The sequence below is a fragment of the Montipora capricornis genome, chromosome 4 (genome assembly GCF_036669925.1).
Source record: "Montipora capricornis isolate CH-2021 chromosome 4, ASM3666992v2, whole genome shotgun sequence".
NCBI classification, from domain to species: domain Eukaryota; kingdom Metazoa; phylum Cnidaria; class Anthozoa; order Scleractinia; family Acroporidae; genus Montipora; species Montipora capricornis.
The window spans coordinates 33,625,972-33,643,471 of NC_090886.1; the positions used below are offsets into that span (position 1 = coordinate 33,625,972).

Genomic DNA, 17,500 nt, shown 5'->3' on the forward strand with positions numbered 1-17,500 from the left:
GCAGAAAAAGAAACCATCGATCGGATAGTGGCATTTAATTTCACACCATTCTTTACCAGTTCAATTTTGACTGCGTGGCCAGATGGTTTTCGTCGATTCGCAAGTGTTGTTATGCCAAACTAGAGAATTTCATGCAAAATTGTATGAAAGGGTAGGATACCATTTAAGAAATCTTTAAAGTGAAAAGGGAAGTAAGTTGTGTATACTTACATTGTTAGTTGGGTGTATCATTTTAAACTTGAAAGAAATGAGTTGTCGTGTTTGTTTCATCGACTGACAATATTGCGCAGTGATTTGGAAGAGACCCGCAGGCTGGTTCATGACATTCCAATGTATGTCTCAAGGCGCGAGACATGAAAATGTATGCAAGGTGGCGTGGCAAAATGACACTGTTACTCAAACGTTCGTTCAAACGTTCGTCCGTTCGATTGGGAAATCCGGTCTTAGATCTTAAAATCTGGATTTTCGGATTTCCAATTGAACATAAAATCCAAAAACGGATTTTGCAACGGATTTTGTTAATTGAAATCCTTACCCGACATGGATTTCCAATTAGTGAATCTGCAACAAAATTCATTTTCAGATTTTGTGTTCGATTGTCTTTTAAACAGATTTTGATTACTGGTATACGAATCACAGTATGCTTAAAGATCCACCTTCATTGTCGGTCATTTGGATCAATCCTGGTATGCATTCTGCGACATCGAACTCTCTTTGATCCTCCTCCACCCTTCCGTGGGCCTCTGAATGGTAGAAAAAAAAATCACACCTTTTGAATTTCGATAGATTATGAAACTGAAATTTGCATTTATTATATCAATAAAGGGTATGAATAGGTGCGTGTCCAAACAAGTGATTTGCCCATTATTACTGAAAGCTACTAGACAATGGATTTTAGTTTTTGATCCTATCCTGCGTATAAAAAGGAACAGTGGCTAGCCAAAAAACTCATAGATCCCTGATCAACCTTCAAAACTCCAGAAATTGTCTTTATTGCATCAACTTCACCTCCACAAAAATTGTCTACGTGCAAACAACCGTCGATCAGCAGAAGGTGGCAGATGCCATTTTATCTATTGATTGAACTATTACACAGAGAGGCCAAGATATCTGCCCTTAAGATCAGGCTGGTGTCTGAAGAGAAGCTCAAAAGAATTCAGCGAAAGAACTACAGATCCTTACAAAGTAAAATTTTTGACCACTGGGAGAATTACCTAAAGAACCGCACTTCAGCTCAACACCTTTTGAAGGCATGCAGGCATTTAAATGGGCCAGTTCGTAGCAAATAGTCTTTTTCTATCATTTAACTGTACATTTCAAGTTTAAAATGAAGTGTTTTTGTAGCTTCATAGAAGTTTACAAATGTAGGTTATTTCTTAAATTCTTGGCAGCTTACAATGGTATTTAGCGAGGCTAGGAAGTTAGGTTAAACACAGGTTGTCGTGCATGTACAGTGCATGCAAACTTTAATATAAAGCTTAAGAACTTATGTAAAACAAACTAAGGAAACATGTCTACTAAATAAAAACACATGAGTGAAGACAATGTTGTTTTAATCTGTGGCTTATTATGATGTTCTACATAATGAATAAGTTTCCAAAACCGGTCTTGCAAAACTAACCAAACAGTTCTTATCAGAACTCTATGGCCACTCCAAACAAACTGGGAGCAATAGACTTGGTGACAATATCACAAAACATTATCTTTAAAATGGCGGATTTTACTCTCGAAACATTTGTCACATTTGAGGCCTCTTTCACGTAAAGAAATTACTTACCTTTTTACTTTACTTTAAAGATTTCTTAAATGGTTTCCTACCCTTTTATACAATTAAACATGAAATTCTCTAGTTTGGACGTTAATACCTTACGAACATAAGCATAACAACACTTGCGAATCGACGAAAACCATCTGGCCGCGCATTCAGCCTGCACAGTCAAAATTGAACTGGTAAAGAATGACGTGAAATTAAATGCCGCTATCCGATGGTTCGTTTTTCTGCCTGATGATCAGTTGTCGTGTAAACTTTTTGTTTTTGCTTTATCTTATAACATCAAAAGTAACTTCGAATGTGTAGGGGAGTTAACTTGTGGGCGACGCGACCATAATCCTTCGTTAACCAATATATTTCTTTTCCACTTTTAGCAATTACTACAAGCATAATCCCAACAAAAGCCTTAGCTACACCAATAGTTACTTGTTAATGTTATACTCAAAGAACATACATGTAACCATGTCATTTTGCAAATAAAATAAGTTATATTTTTGTTCAAATTCTCATTGTTGTATTTGCATTCAAAAACACTTCTAATGGCAGCACTCACTTCTCAATGAGAACTGCTAGTTTCAGACATTTTTGAAAAAATTTTCACAGCACAAAGAGGAGAAGGAAGAGAATAAAATTATGCCAAAAAAAAGATAGGTCACCAACCTCGTTTAGGAGAAAACAGAAAGCAAACCAAGCTTGACCCCTCAACAACATGCCTCCCCGATAGCAGGGTTTCACTTTTACTCTCGGACTGAAATGACACTTAGCATCATCAAGGCTATCACTCGACTTTTTGCTTTGCGAGTATCTAAAAAGTTTCTTTCTTCGCTCTTTACTGCTGTACTCTGAAAACGGCCATTCTTCTTTCTAGCGAGCTTTCCTGCACGAAAGGTCGTCATTTTGACATTTTTTGGCCACGTTCGATATATCAATATTCACACATGGCTACAAGTCTTTATGGTTAAATTTAAACATTGTTTTGTTTAGAAATATCCATTGAGACTTGTGAGACAAAGAAAACAGAATTGAGCCGTAAAATGTGATCGTAAAGCGTCTTAGGCTGGTGCGAACGTGGCCTACTCTGTGTTAAGCGCAGAACAGGATGCGCAGTGCAATACTAGGGAATCACCTTAATTGCTCCATGGCAAGCGAGGTTTAAAAAGAGTTGGGTATTTGAAAACGGGGTCTGGTAAGTCAATACTCCTAGTTTTAATTCATATCTACTGTCAGAACATGCCACCCCATTACAGCTTAATACAAAACTATGAGCGCTTTTTGGTGTTGTCCCTGGCGAGCAGGGTGGCCAAGAATAGGCAAATACGCAAAAGTACTAAGGGAATATTGAGGAGTGAATTTAGGTCAAAGAATAAAATAGGGCAGGGCTTAACTACAGAGTACAGGGCCACTGATTTCCATATCATGGAATAAAAAAAGCTCCCATTGTTGTGTCTGGTTCTACAAAAGCTTGTAACTAATTTGCAAGAGCAGGCCCTGTGTGGCTCTGTATTCTGTAGTTGCTCCTACATGTAGGACAGGAAAAGTTTACATTTAACAGAAAGCTTTATCACTCTACATTCTTTATGCCAAGAATTGGCTCATTTAGGCCTTTTACACGGATAAAATATAAACTTGAATTAGACCATGTAATTCGAGTAGCCGTAAACAAATTAAACACGTTTTTGTGGAAACCAAATTCACCTACCTGCGTGTCACCTCGACTTGCTCACACTATATGGTAGCTGTAAACTCAAACCTCGGCAGGAGGAAAGACAAGGAATCAAGCTACCTTTGGAAGCAATTGCTTTTTATTCAGATTCATTTGTGGTGCAAAAAATAAACGTTGAACAAAAAGTGGCTGAGAACTGGGGCCCCTTACTGTACACGGCACATCATGCATGAGAAGTTTGCATCGAAATTCACTGTTTAGTACAGAGCATTTAATGACTTTTAATTCCTTTGCATGTTCCAGAACTAGAAATAAACTGTTTCATTTTAAAATAAACGCTGAAAGTAGATTTGTCCAACTGCAATTTCTATTTTATTTTATTTATTTATTTACATATTTATTTATTATTAGTCTCCAATATTGAGTATTCAATGTGTATATATATTTATTTTATCTCTTTACTTATGTAATACTCACAACTCGATTTACTCTGTAAACACCCCCTCCCTACCCACCTAGATTCAGTTCGCTTTAGCTATTTGCAGGTTAGCCTTGTTTTGTATTTGTCACGTTATATCACATTACTGTTTTCGCGTTACTCGCATTTGATTGTTATGTAATCCAACATTCCCGGATGAACGTGTGCTTCTGCGTGTGTTATAAATTATTGTGTGTTCAATATGGAAGTCTTGCCTCCCTTTCTTCACCGCATAACATGGTGTCAGAACCGGTCTGAAATCCAGCCTCCAGTCCCAACATCAAACCATTTATCAGGGAGTATGGTCCTCCTATCTAAACGACGCCAATCAGCTGCATTTAACTATACTTTGGCTTAAAGGATCAGAGCACACATGCTCTAACCTCGGCATTACCTTAGGGATCGCACGATGCCCAAACACGACAAAACAATCCTCGATGTCAACGCTGTCAGAGCTAATTGAGACCACTTTCACCACTGGGAAACATGATTCCATGATAACTGCTTATTGGAAGGCTACAGAAATCCTGCTAAAGACAGATTAACGCACTACATCAAAGCGAAGAGACCTTTCGAGCTGTTTGTTTGTTATTTATTTGTTTGAGCAGGTTGAAGTTTTGGCAGCTATTCAGCTGATGTGGACCTGCTATCGCAGCAATGGGAAAGCAGAGGCAGCCGTCAATGTTGCCAAATCCATCCTTAAAAGGTCTCCAGACATCTACTTGGCACTCCTTAACATCCGAAACACTCCACCGCGTGTTCATTCCTTCTCCCCGACTCAGCAACTAATGGGCAGATGCACCTGGTCCACAATACCGCTCTCAGAACAGCTGCTTCGACCTGAAATTGCAGATCCCCCCACAGTCTCCCCTGAAATTAACTGCCGCGAGACAGCATCCACTAATGCCACTCCCACTGGGCTCCACTGATGCCACTCCCACTGGGATCTCATGTTTATGCAAAGCCTTGACCATCTCAATGAGGGAACCCTTGGATTTATGGACAGATCATGGACAGTACAACTTCCCGCTCCTACAGCATCAATACGGGCAATTTTGTACTCCGCCGCAACCGGGCTCAATTGCGTCCAGCCGCCCCACCTGAACACACCCTCATACAACCTCCCCCTCTCCCACTGATTCAGCCTTCAGTACCAGCTTCTTCAGAACACCAACCAACACAACAACCGCCAGCGATACCGCCTCAGCTCGAAAGACCCATCACGCCACCACCCCCTCAGCCGCAGCCACAGGGCCAACAGATCAGCAAACCTGGACCCACAGTCCATGATAATCAACCAATTACCAGATGCGGATGGGTAGCACACCCACCACAAAGGTTCAAGGACTTTGTTCCCTCTTAGGAGGACACTGAATAACCAGAGACTCATGACAGAGCAAACCTTTGTTTGCTGACAATTTTTTTGGATTATTTTCTCCCTTTCTTTTTTTTTTTCTTTTAGAGATGGGGGGGGGGGGGGGGGTGTCATGTTATGTCAGGTTACTGTTTTTGCGTTACTCACATTTGATTGTTATGTAATCCAACATTCCCGGATGAATTTGTGCTTCTGCGTGTGCAATAAATTGTGTGTTCAATATGGAGGGATTGCCTCTTTTCTTTGCTGCATAACATATTAACTCATTTTGATAAAAAAAAAAAAGTTGTGGCTTCACTAGCTGAAATTCACACCTTGCATCTTGTACCCTGGGTGCCAGAGGAATTTTTTGTCAAGGTCACAGAAAACGCTCAGCGATTCCTAATCAATGGTCGACGATGTTTTCTTTTTTTATTTTCAACCGTTGATTACCCAGGGTACACATCTTCTCATCCAACATGATCTCTTCTCTGAAGAAACGATTATTGTTAATTCATAATTTTAAGGAAACGACTAAACCTTTGAGTTTGTTTTTGTTTGCATGTTTATTTAGTGACTGGATTCGACTTTTGCCCAAAAAATCGTGCCCAGGGGTCCCTTTTGTCATGCGCTGAAAAAATTTCAGACCTATTTCAGCTGTTACATGGTTAGCATAATAATTTGAGAAAGGCCTTGTTGATGGTCTTATTGCCTAATGATGAAGAGGAAGCTTCTTCTAACAAACATACCCAAAACTCCAGGTTGCAATAACACTTGTTACGATCTGCTTTTCTTGCGTGTTCATAAACTGCACAAAAATACCTTTGAATTAGTTGGCACCGTCCTTAAATAAAAACGTATCTGGCACCAAAAGGATTACAATAAGCTCTAGATAACTTTACTGACAATATATTACAACAGTCACTGGTTGATTTAATGTAAAAAAATCTACAGACCCATTTTTTCTAGAAAAGTTATCAATTATTTAATAGGTTGAGAGTTATTGTAAAAACATTTCAGTATTAGCTTTGTTTTCTTACAACAGGAATGGAAATATTTATTACATACTGTGAATAATATATTTTACTTTCTGTTGACATTAACTACACTTGTAACAAAACAATAATATATATATATATATATTTTCTTTTGAATATCAAGAAATGGACTAGGGACGGGGTCAGAGTCGTAAGAGCGCTCATGACCTAGTGAAAATCAAAGATCAGAGTCATAAGTGGAGTCATAAGCTTGACGGAATCGGAGTCGGAAGAATCGGAACGTTCCCATTTTCTTCCATTTTCCGCTTGTGACTCCATCTCTTATGATCTAGTGAAAACTAGATTGTCAGAGTTGGAAGCAGAAGCGGAAGAACCAACCAATCACAATGCTTGGAATCAAGGACTACAATTGGTTTATTTCTCCGCTTCTGCTTCCGACTCCGTCAAAGCAGTTTTTTTACGACCCAGTTAAAACTGGGTCGTAAGCGACAGAGTCATAAGCGGAATCGGTATCCTGCTTCCAACTCCGACAGTTTGATTTTCACTAGATTGTATCGCTCTTTGCTTCTGACTACGACTCCGACTCGATCGCTATAGTGAAAACCAACCTTCAGTGAAAAGGATTTCTTCTGTATTATAGTTTTATTAATTATAAGGGTGCTCCTCAAGTTGTTTATTTCACATGGCTGTTGACAAAGGCTTTTAACAGTATTTCCAATTTTAGAACAACTTCATTGAAGAGAAAAATTCAAGGAGGGGGTTAAGAATGTTTTGGATCCATCCAAAGGCTTAAATTTGGCTTTTTTAATGAAGGATATCGGTAATATTAGATGCACCCTTAAAGAAATGTTTGGTCAAGGGTGTATTTAATAAAGTAACTACTACCTTGGCATATTATTTTAGTTCATTTTGGCACCAAGTTAATAAGAATGTAATCAGTTTGCAATAAAGGCCTAGTTATACCCTTAATTAAACAGGGTTCGCACACTTTTTCAGACCAAAAATTCAAGAACTTTGAAGGGCCAAATCTTGAAATTTCAAGGAGCTCTTTTTTATTTACATCAAAGAAATTACCCATGGAAATAGTCTGATGGTACAATTCTTGCTCATTTTCCATAACATACATGCGTGGAAATAAGGCAAAGGCACTGGTAACCGTTCTTGACCCCACAGCTTGTCGCATTTGTATGACATGATTAAAGACGCTGATCATTTTTACTAAAGTTTTCCAACATTAAAAATGTGGGTCAATAAATTCAAGGACTTTCTAGGACCAGGAATGAAGAGCAGAGATTTTCAAGGACTTTCAAGGCCTTGAAAATGTACGTACTCTCAAAATTCAAGAGTTTTCAAGATGTGTATGAACCATGCTCAAATAACCAATCTAGGAGCTTAGAAAATCTAATTAGCTGTGGGTCACTTAACCCATTCATCCCTGCCAGCCCCCATTGATGAGTAACATAATATTATGATTGACTGGCGTTGAAGATGGAGTGAAATCCTCAAGTCTCACTCTGGGAGTACCGGTAAAAGGCGTAATCAAGTTAAAACAGTAGACAATGATATTTTTTTTTAATGATACACCAAAGGAATGCACTTTGAACTGTCATGCTTTCCCTGGTTTTAAAACAATTATTTTGTTTTGTTCTATAAAACATCCAGCCTCCCTGAGTGATGGCAGGGGAGAAACTTTGCATGGGTTTTCAAATGCAAACGTTTTCTTGCTTCAGGGGTTTCAATAGAAGCCGGTCACCGGCGGTATATCGCTGCCTGCTTTGCCTCACACCGCCGGCTAGTTTGCCTTGATTTTCACTAAAAATGCTATCATAACCTTGTCAAACTGCCGCCTTCAATGGGCTATCATGGACAGCTATTTCAGAAGTTATTGAAACCCCTGTTGCTTGCAAGAGGTGCAGAATTTTCTTGTTCACTAATTCATGACTTCCACAATATGCTGTACTGTCAATGTTGTTAATTAAACTACTGTTGCCTTTGATCTTGGAGTTGTAACTGACAAGTAGTAAGCAATCATTGGGCAGAAAATAAGAAGGCCCGTACTGACAATGGCCAGAACACTACCCCAAGCTATCTGACATGTTCCTGCATTGAAGTAAGAACTTGATGAGCCACAGTGTTGTCTTACAAAGTGGGATTTCAGACCAGTCCAGAATATGATAAAACTCACGAACAGGAGAACAACTGCAAAACAAAATGATTGAAAAAAAAATTTGCATTTCCAATTTCTAAGCTGTGGTCCCAACCCCAGGGGTTGCGAATGGTACCTCCAAAATCTTGAAATTTTTGACAGGCTTTGCTACGAGTCTCTAAGTCTTGTTTATATTGCATTTATTTCAGTGTGAAGTCTTCGATGTTTTGGTTGCAGTCTCGGATTCACAAACAAGGGTCTCAGCGAGTCTCAGATTTTACCATTCGTCACCCCTAACCCCTAAACAAAATCATTTCCTCTTTGTTGCAACTTGAAGAAAGTCATTTAACCACAGTACTGTTGAACTGTTATTTGAAACCCTGAAGAGAATCATAATCAGATGTGACAGCCTAAACAGGATTATTATCCAATAAAGGACCCTCAAATTGAATAGAATCCATTCTGTTTCCAGAGTCCTGATGCAATCATTTACCTATTTAGGGTCGTGATTACAGGGTCTGTTTCCTTTTAGGATCCTTTTTATCTCGTATGCTCATTGGGATAATAATCCCATTCAGATTCCTATTAGGAGCCACATTTAAAGTGCTACTGTGACGAAATTTGAATCTTCCCTATTGAAGCCATTTTGGCACTTAAACACATAGTCTGTACGAGAAGAAGAATGCTGTTTACCATTTTCAAATATCTCTCTTTGTTTGGAGATATTCAAGTTTTTTTAATGTGCAAATTAGCCAAGTGATGACGTAATAAACCCTACCAAATTTTGATCAAGTATGATGGAGAAAGATATCTCAGCCAATTTGTATCAGAAATACTTGGTTCTTTGCATTAAGATTCTAGTAGATGTGTTCCACAATATGAGCATACCATTTTTGTTACCATGGCAACATACTGGGTTCCAGACCTCCCTGATATTAAAAGCTTTGCAGACCACCTTTGGCGTTCTGTTTTGATATTTGCAAATGGTGCCTCATCTGCATGATCCTGTCAGCATATAAAGATGTTAGGTCGAGTTTGTGGCCTTGGTAAATGTATTTCTAGCCTGAGATCACCAAAATATTGAAATCAGGTTGGAGGGGACTGGAAAAGAGTGAGTCACCATGGGAACCAATTTCTTTACAGTCGTAGGTGTGTTGCCTTCAGAACTATCAGGTCACCAAGTTTCAATGGTCTCTGTTGCAAATTGACCGAGATAGCTCTATTTATATTCTTGATGTTCTATTGGGTTGGGTGAATGACGTCATCAGCCTTGTCATTTGCATATTTAACACATTTTTCAAACTTAAATATCTCTGGAACCAATGCAGATATTTCCAAACGGTAAACAGCGTTTTTAATGTTTCATGGTACTCTATGTGATAAACCAAAAAACTCAAGGGATAAAAATTTGATCACAGTAGCACTTTAATCTTGATTGTCCTTACAGGAATGTGTTACAGACTTCAACAATCTAACGAGACCCTAGGTAGGATCTCTTTTAAACAGAGATGCTTGGGATTCAGCCAGATTTGACTAAGATATTACTAACAAATTTTTCATTGTGGGTTTTATGTAATTACAAATCCTTTGAAACACGGTGTCCCTCACAATTTTTTTCTGTTTCCTACATTTTTTGTTGTATGAGTTGGTGTGTGGAAATAAGGTGAAATTTAGAACTTCATGAACCTCAGCATTATTGTAAAAGCTAGTTAACCCCTTGACAGTGACCGAAAAAAGATTAATTTTTTAGTTAAAAATGGTTACCTGAAGTGCTCTGAATGATTGCAGCAACAGAGGTAACTGACTTCCCAAAAACAAATTTCCGACAACAAAAGACATGTGCCAAAACAAGGGCCACCAGCTGTAGCATAAGTGCAACTGCATAGATGATTGCAGCTACCTTCCAGAATATGGATGGAATTCCAGGAAAAATTCCTTGGTAAAAAGAGCAGTACTTTGAATCCTGAAACTCGTTGATCTCTTGTAACGTCACAAATTGATCCTGGAAGCAAAATCTTAGTGGCCCAAATGCTACGAAAGATTCACTTCTGTTCGCTGACTTTGGATCTGGAAGATGCTCATACCAGAATGGTGAAAATATAGCCAATGAGCCAGTAAATAGTAAAATAACAGACAGCAGTGTCCACAGTACAGAAATGGCTGACATATTGGCACTTAATAAAAACAAAGAACAGCGATAAATCAGTGACTTCATCATCAATATTGTTACTTCAGTGCCAGCCAAACTTGATAGCCTTTTGCCCTCACTTTGTTTTAATGCTTGGCACTTTCATGCCTGTAACAGATCTTTCCAGGAGCCCGTTACCTGGAGCCTCGACCTTCCATGATATTAATATTGCAGTGAATGCTTGTCCTACTTAAGGGAGAGATTGCTTATTATGTTCTAGGAGGAGGGGGTTGTTTGGAGGGGGGGGGGGAGGGGTACATTTTGAAATTAGTACTGGAAAATTTTGGGCCAAACGACACTTACTGTTGAGGTTTGTACATTAGAAATTGAAATGATAAATGCAGTGGTTTGTGTTGGTGAAAAAATTCCTTTAAACAGAAATATTAACAAAATGCAACCTCAGAAGAATTTGCTCATAACCCTCCTCCCCCCTGCCCCTTCCAAAAATTAAATGACCAACCTTGCAATGAGAAAGATCAGGAGCCCATTGCCAGGAGCTCCCATCTGTATTGTATGCTTGAGTCAACTCTTTCCCTATCTTTCTATTTTTAGAACTTCTATATTTTGATGTGTATGACTTAAGGTGAACGTCTAAAAATAGAAAAAAATGGGACAGGGTTGACTCAAGGGGTTACAACCTTTCTCCTTTGGCGAGATTTTGCAGTATCAATTAGCCAGCAGTGAGAAAAAAATGGAAACTCCTATTTCGGGAATCGCTCATTTAAAGTTTTGAGGAGAGTGGGATTTGGCAAATATTATTTGGAAGAAGAGGAGTCATGTCGAAGAAAAGTAGGACGAAAAAAATTCATGCGTAAGTAGTATGAAAAGTGAGGATTGTTGGGGGGCTAATGTGAATTTTCATATGAAATTATTTTTAGAAAACCACTGCCTTTTGAAAACTACCGAACTATAATCTAAAAATCAAAACAAGTTTGGATTTTTGAATATTTGATGATATGATAATGTCGTTCACTCGGTTCGCTTTGCTCAGGTGCCCTCATTTAACCTTAAGGGCCTACTCATTAATTTCTTTCATACAGCCCAATGGCCCGAAAATGCCAAATGCTCATTTTAGAAAACTATCAACTATATTGCTAATGCTAAATTGCTTTTCGTGTTTACTCAACGGACAAAGTACTTTGCGGCGCGCCATGTGATACGCGAGCGGAAATTGATAACTGTCTTTCGGCACACCTCGTCATGTTTACAATCTTAATTCACGGAAACCTACAATTAAAGTATCTTTTACAACTGCAGATGCTACACAAATGCACGACCAAAGTGCCTCAGTTGCTTGGCTATCTGAAAAATAAGTCTCTAAACGATGTCAACAATGTGCTCTCATTTTCAGGCTTTCGTCTAGAGGTCATGGGGATTTAGAAAACAATGAAGTGTTTGCCAAAGTGCTCCGCGTTATCTTCAATTAACAGAAGAATCGACACTGTAAAAAAAACATCGTCATATTTTGTAAGAAAAATGTATCGGCTAAATGATAACATGGCATGCGCTTTCTTAACACAGATTCTCACAGTTGGCGTAGATTTCAACAGGTTTGCGTCATGTTTTGTTCACTTTCTGTAATTGAAGTCAAGGGCCTTTCGCTTGCGATTTCCGGTTTTTTTCAAATCAATATTATTATATTATCATAGGGAATTCAACACCTAAATTCCGGAGAATTTTTGTCGGGAAAGCCTGACAATAATAATAACTGCAGATGTGCTCAACACTGCCTCAACAGATCGTTCGAAAACATAACAATTGTTTACAACGCACGCCACATCACATTATATATTGAATCGAAACATTACCAGAGAGATGTTCGTACAAAGAGGTGTCGGAAATTGCCGTTTGTTTCCCAAGTACTTTCAAGAACATTAAAAAAACTACAGTGATCTTTTTTGCCACACAAAATTATAGATCTTCTTGCAAGTCTTTCAAAGGCCTAGGCCATAGGAAGACAAAAGGTCAATCGATGTCATATTATGCGAGTGCCGATTTTGTACGTGCATGTTCCTTCACTTTTAATACATGTAAAAGATCAATGTGTGGTAAAAAAGAAAACTCACTCCACGAATTCAGAGTGTACATAAACCTCAATGCAGTTGGTTCCAGCAAATCGTGAAAGCATTTGAACAATTCCAACCAATTCTCTATCTAGCTAGTAAACTCACCTTTTCAGAAAAAAACTCTTAATTAAAGCGGTCAAAGTGTAGAAGTAAGTCACATATTCAACGATATTCGTGTGAAACGGATCATTCACACAAGTAACTTTTAACACCCTCGAACCACGAAGAGAATTTCTTTCATTCTCTCATCGAAAAATTAAAAGTGTGTATGTTTCCGCCTGAGGGAAGTGTTGACAGATTCCCGCCAGCGATCTTTTGTTCTTTACAAATTCTTAGACCCAGGGTCCCAGGAAGCTCGACCGAAAGCTCGACCCATTATTAAAATTAATGGAAGCCTGCGATTAGTCAGCTGTCAGCCGTTGAAGCGAGAAATGATTATGTGTATGTACACACATAATGTACCATATATTCCTGCTTCGGCAGAGCCAATATGGCTGTCTCGGCCGATTGGGTACATTCCAAAATCAGCCCAAAGTGCTCGCTTACTTCGAGCAGTCGTAACTTTCAACAAGACATTTCAAGTCAGAAATTCTCATTCATGATTTAAGAATTGGTTTTGTCGCTCGAATGCCTCGGTTCTCAAGGAAGCCCCAAGCTAAGGGTAAGACTGTTCTCTGCACGAATGAGCACAAGCTGCAACAGTAATATTATTGTTACGTATGATTTTCAAATGTAAGCGGAAGAGATGAATAATTATCATTGCATTCCGAACTTCTCTTACAAAAACTCATAAAAGTTATCCATCTTATTCTTGACTTCCTTGTTTTGGTCCCCCGAGACAATTGCGCTCAGAATATTATTTATTGCAGAACACAGTAGTAGCAACCTCGCTGACAAGTTGTGGGAATATTCTGCGTCGTATGATTAAAATAATTCTTATTATAATGAACTTTATTTAAGTGTCAACTGTATTCAGCGCTGGGAACCTTATTGGGACACTGTACAACAGAAATCAAATCAAATCGAATCAATCGTTGGTTTTTGATCATGAGGAGAGGGGAAACGCGAGCACCCAGGGAAAACTACTCGGAACTGAGTACAGAACCAACAAACTCAACTCACACGTTTTGCGGACAATAAGTGCCAAAAGGGTTGAGACACTTTCCCTTATAAGGAGTCTTGGACAAAGCCCTCCCCCAAAGTCTTTCCATCTAACCCCTTCCCCTCAAACAATGTTGTTTTCTTATCGCCAACTGTTCCTTTTTCAGTTACCAACATTGAAGGGGGAGGGCTGGGGGAGAGGGGGGAGTGCAAGTGGAAAATGTAACGTTATAGTGATTTTTTCCTTATTGTTGTCTTCCCAGTTCAGTGTCTCAACTACTTTTGTCGCTTATTGGAGTCTGGGAAACGAACCTAGGCCTGGGCCACATTTGTGGGAGGCAAGTCCTCTCAACACCGCGACATCATTGCTCCCTTAAAAATATTACATTATTGACAAGTACCTTACTTCCTGCACTCTATACTCAACAATTGCATTCAGATAAAATCAAGTTCATCTTTAACAACAATGTAAGTGCTTCAGCATTTACAGCTGTAACTTATGATACAGTGCTGTCCAACAGATGTGTTTTTGAATGATGATGGTATTTGAAACAAATGCGATCGCTTTCAACAATGGTCAAACCCATGACCTTTTATTATAAAATGATCGAAGAAGGTTGTCGGTATGAGAGTAGTCTTATTTTAACTCTTTCACTGCTGTTGTCGAGTGGACTCGACATAGGATTACGTGACTCCAACTGCAGATGTTGAGAATACTTGACACGAGAGAGTGTCCCAAAGTGCTGTTTGAAAATTTTTCCTATAGGGGCATGCATGTAATTGGATTGTTTCGTATACCCTACAGGACAACTAGCGTAACAAGTTCTGTCGTTTTTCATTTTTGGATGATAGAAAGGTTAATCTCACTTGAATAGGAAGGTGAATCACGACCCAGCGCCATGAATGTTTTTGACTTCACAAAGGCAAAATTCAGTGTTCTGCTACGAAAATCTACAACATTTGTCCTGCAAGAATACTAAAAACATAAAGTATGAGAAAATTATAGGTGAAACTGAGCGATTCAAGACATCATTATACATGTTTCCTTCCTTGGAAAGGTCCTTTTGCCTAAAAGAATTGCGTGTCTTTCGTGTACATGAACTCGTGTAATGCATGTTTACTTTATTTCTTAATTTAGATAAATCACATTGTATTTAAGCCGTGCTTTCACCTCAATAAAGATACTCAAACAATGGCAATTTTTTTTATAATTATTGTATATATCGTAATAGCATCAATAGAACAAAAGATATAGTTCATTCTTTTAGAGCGGTTTCTCTGGTGTCTTATGTTGCGAGAAAATGCAGCAGTTATGGGTATACCGATGGTAGAAAAGTCAGCAGTGAAAGAGTGAAGAAGAATTTTTTTGGTAACATTGACTGGCGTTTTGACAACCTGAGCAAAAGTCATCTGCATTGTAGTGTTAGTTACTAAAGTTAATTGTATAAGTGCTCTGATCTTTGACCTGATTGGTCTGTAGAAACATGATATCATTGGTTTGTTAGTCAGCCATGATGTTGCGCTGGCTGGGAAGAATTTGATTGCTACATAGTTATCCTTAGAACCCTTTCATTTACAGCTGTGTTAGTTTTGTCCATCAGGTGTTTGTATGTTGCCAGTAGTGGAGTCGAAGGAATTGGCTTGCACAGTGGGTTATGAATTTATTGTAGTTTTAGTCAATTTGTAGTTCATCATTTTGTTGTGTTTAGCAATGTTATAGTTCAGGTCAGTGTTTTTAGTGGCCCATTTTGTAATTGGTCTTACCAAATTTAAGTGGCCTAGCAGTCTTAGCCTGACTGCTCCTGGTTTGTCACACTTCAAATATAATATATATATATACATTTCATTCACCAAGTCCTTTCATGACAACACATGAGCCCAACACCCCCCCCCCCCCCCCCAACCCTGTCGCCAACTGTGTGGCTTTATAGCTCAGTTGGTAGAGGCTTTTGCACCAGCATCGCGGAGGTCATGGGTTCGAATCACGTTGGAGCCACCTGAATTTTTATGGAGTAAGAGACAATATTGCTTAAATTGTCCACATTTGTGAGAGGACCATTTCTCTCTTTCGTTAAGATTCACTATTAGTGTTATCATTAAAAATATTATTGTTTCCAGATCAGAGTGTCCATGTGGCTATCAATGTTAACAAAAATGACTTTTCCTCACAAGAACTGTGCCCAAGGTTTTTCTAGTCAGTAATTCAGGTGGCATTCAAAGAGCTCATAAACATTACTTTATTTTTCAGAAATTATTTCATTGATCCTCTTTAATTATTTTAGACAAGCAAACGCAAGGGAAACCCTCAAAATCAGGAAAAACTAAAGGAAAGTCTGAAAAACAAGAAGTGTTTGCTTCCTTATATGAAGAAACAGATGCAAGAAATAACTTCATAGGGGGTAAGTGGTTTTTCTTTTCTAAAAACTCATTTTCATGAAGGAGTCGGGTTTTCAATTGAAAGTTACTGTAGTCATTTTTTGTGAATTTAAAAGTGTGTGGTCATTTTGGTTGGTCCTCCAACGCAGAGAATTTGCAATGTTTGACAGGAAACCTAACAGCAATTTTTTCCACAGTTCAACAATGCAGAAAGTTATTGGCAAGTGTTTCAGAAAAGACGTCTGCCAAGGTACGTCCAGGCCACTGAGATTTTGACTGCTCTTTTTTGTTGTTTTGCTTTTTGCATTGATTTACAATAAACAAGTCAACATTCTAGGTACCAGTCTCCATGGCCAATTTAAGAAAGAAAATTATTTTTTTTCCAGGCAACGGAATGCAAAGAAAAAAATTTTTTTCTTTATTTTAAGAGTGATTTTTGTTTATTGCATATTTCAAGGAGCAGGCCTAGCTCAATGGGCCATTTCCGAGTTGCTGTTTGTCTCGGTTTCGAAGTCTTGGTGCTCAACTATTGTAAGGGAAATGGTTTTGATTTGCATAAAAAATAGGAAACTCATTTCCATTTGAATGGTTGTGCACCAGAACTCGCTTTGAAACCGAGGCATGCAGCAACTCTGAAATGGGCTATTGGTTAATGCACGACTTTTGGAGCAAGAGGTCCCCAGTTTGACCCTCGGTGACTTCAACATAATGCCTGCTTTGACTTTCCTCTGATTCTTGTAGTTATAGCTCTAATACACAACTGTACTCGTAAAATGGAGCACTGATAGAGGGAGGGGGCAAAGGGCGCACTGTCAGCTTTCATTGATACCAGGCCCTTTAGCTGAAGCAACTACAGATGTTAAATAAGTGACTTTTCCTTTACCTTGCATCAGAAAAAATTCATGTCAGATACATGTAATTAAGGCTTTTTATTTTTTTCCGTGTCAGTAAAAGTCTTGCCTGTCACTTCCCTGCTAAGTGGTGGCTTTGTGCATAGAGCCTTCTGCGCGTATTTTCTTAGGATCGAGAGGGTAGTGGGAAATGCGTAGATTTCTCTGGTGGACACAGTAGAATGATTAACTTAACCGGCAATGGCGTCGAAAGTCATGTAACGCGAATGGCGTTTTAGTGGATCTTTGAACAAAATATACCCTTATGAAGCTCAATAATGGCAAGTCAATTGGATACTGAACAAGAAAGGCGGTGGAATCTTAAAAGCGACGAGTAATGGACTTCGACAACAATCTGTTGCCCGTTGAGCCGTCTTTTACCAAGTGTGCTGTTATGTAGAACACTGAAGATTCGTAGGGCAGCGATAATAGTGAATTCAAAGACTAGACCAGGTGGATTGGATGGAAT

At 38.7% G+C, this 17,500-nt stretch overlaps 3 protein-coding genes across 3 annotated transcripts in view; 1 reads left to right on the forward strand and 2 right to left on the reverse strand.

Annotated features, from left to right (window-relative positions):
• Positions 1–2,860, reverse strand: part of LOC138045975 (uncharacterized) — a 29,390-nt gene extending 26,530 nt beyond the window's left edge. Inside the window, exons 1-2 of the mRNA XM_068892629.1 lie at positions 2,432–2,860; positions 657–743 (exon numbers count right to left, since the gene is read on the reverse strand). The gene's annotated coding sequence lies outside the window, so the exon portion shown is untranslated. The remainder of the gene's footprint in view (positions 1–656; positions 744–2,431) is intronic.
• Positions 2,861–6,142: 3,282 nt separating this feature from the next.
• On the reverse strand, positions 6,143–12,909 carry LOC138045978 (LHFPL tetraspan subfamily member 2a protein-like). The gene is made up of 3 exons (XM_068892632.1): positions 12,770–12,909; positions 10,175–10,584; positions 6,143–8,463 (listed from the first exon to the last, which is right to left on the reverse strand). Exons 2-3 carry the CDS (start codon positions 10,575–10,577, stop codon positions 8,240–8,242), a joined length of 627 nt encoding a protein of 208 aa, XP_068748733.1. The 5' UTR covers positions 10,578–10,584; positions 12,770–12,909; the 3' UTR covers positions 6,143–8,239.
• A 240-nt stretch (positions 12,910–13,149) lies between these two features.
• The window catches only part of LOC138045968 (A-kinase anchor protein 10, mitochondrial-like), a 23,615-nt gene continuing 19,264 nt past the window's right edge, over positions 13,150–17,500 (forward strand). Inside the window, exons 1-3 of the mRNA XM_068892620.1 lie at positions 13,150–13,325; positions 16,048–16,164; positions 16,339–16,391. Of these exons, the coding sequence (XP_068748721.1) occupies positions 13,292–13,325; positions 16,048–16,164; positions 16,339–16,391 (204 nt within the window). The 5' untranslated portion in view covers positions 13,150–13,291. The remainder of the gene's footprint in view (positions 13,326–16,047; positions 16,165–16,338; positions 16,392–17,500) is intronic.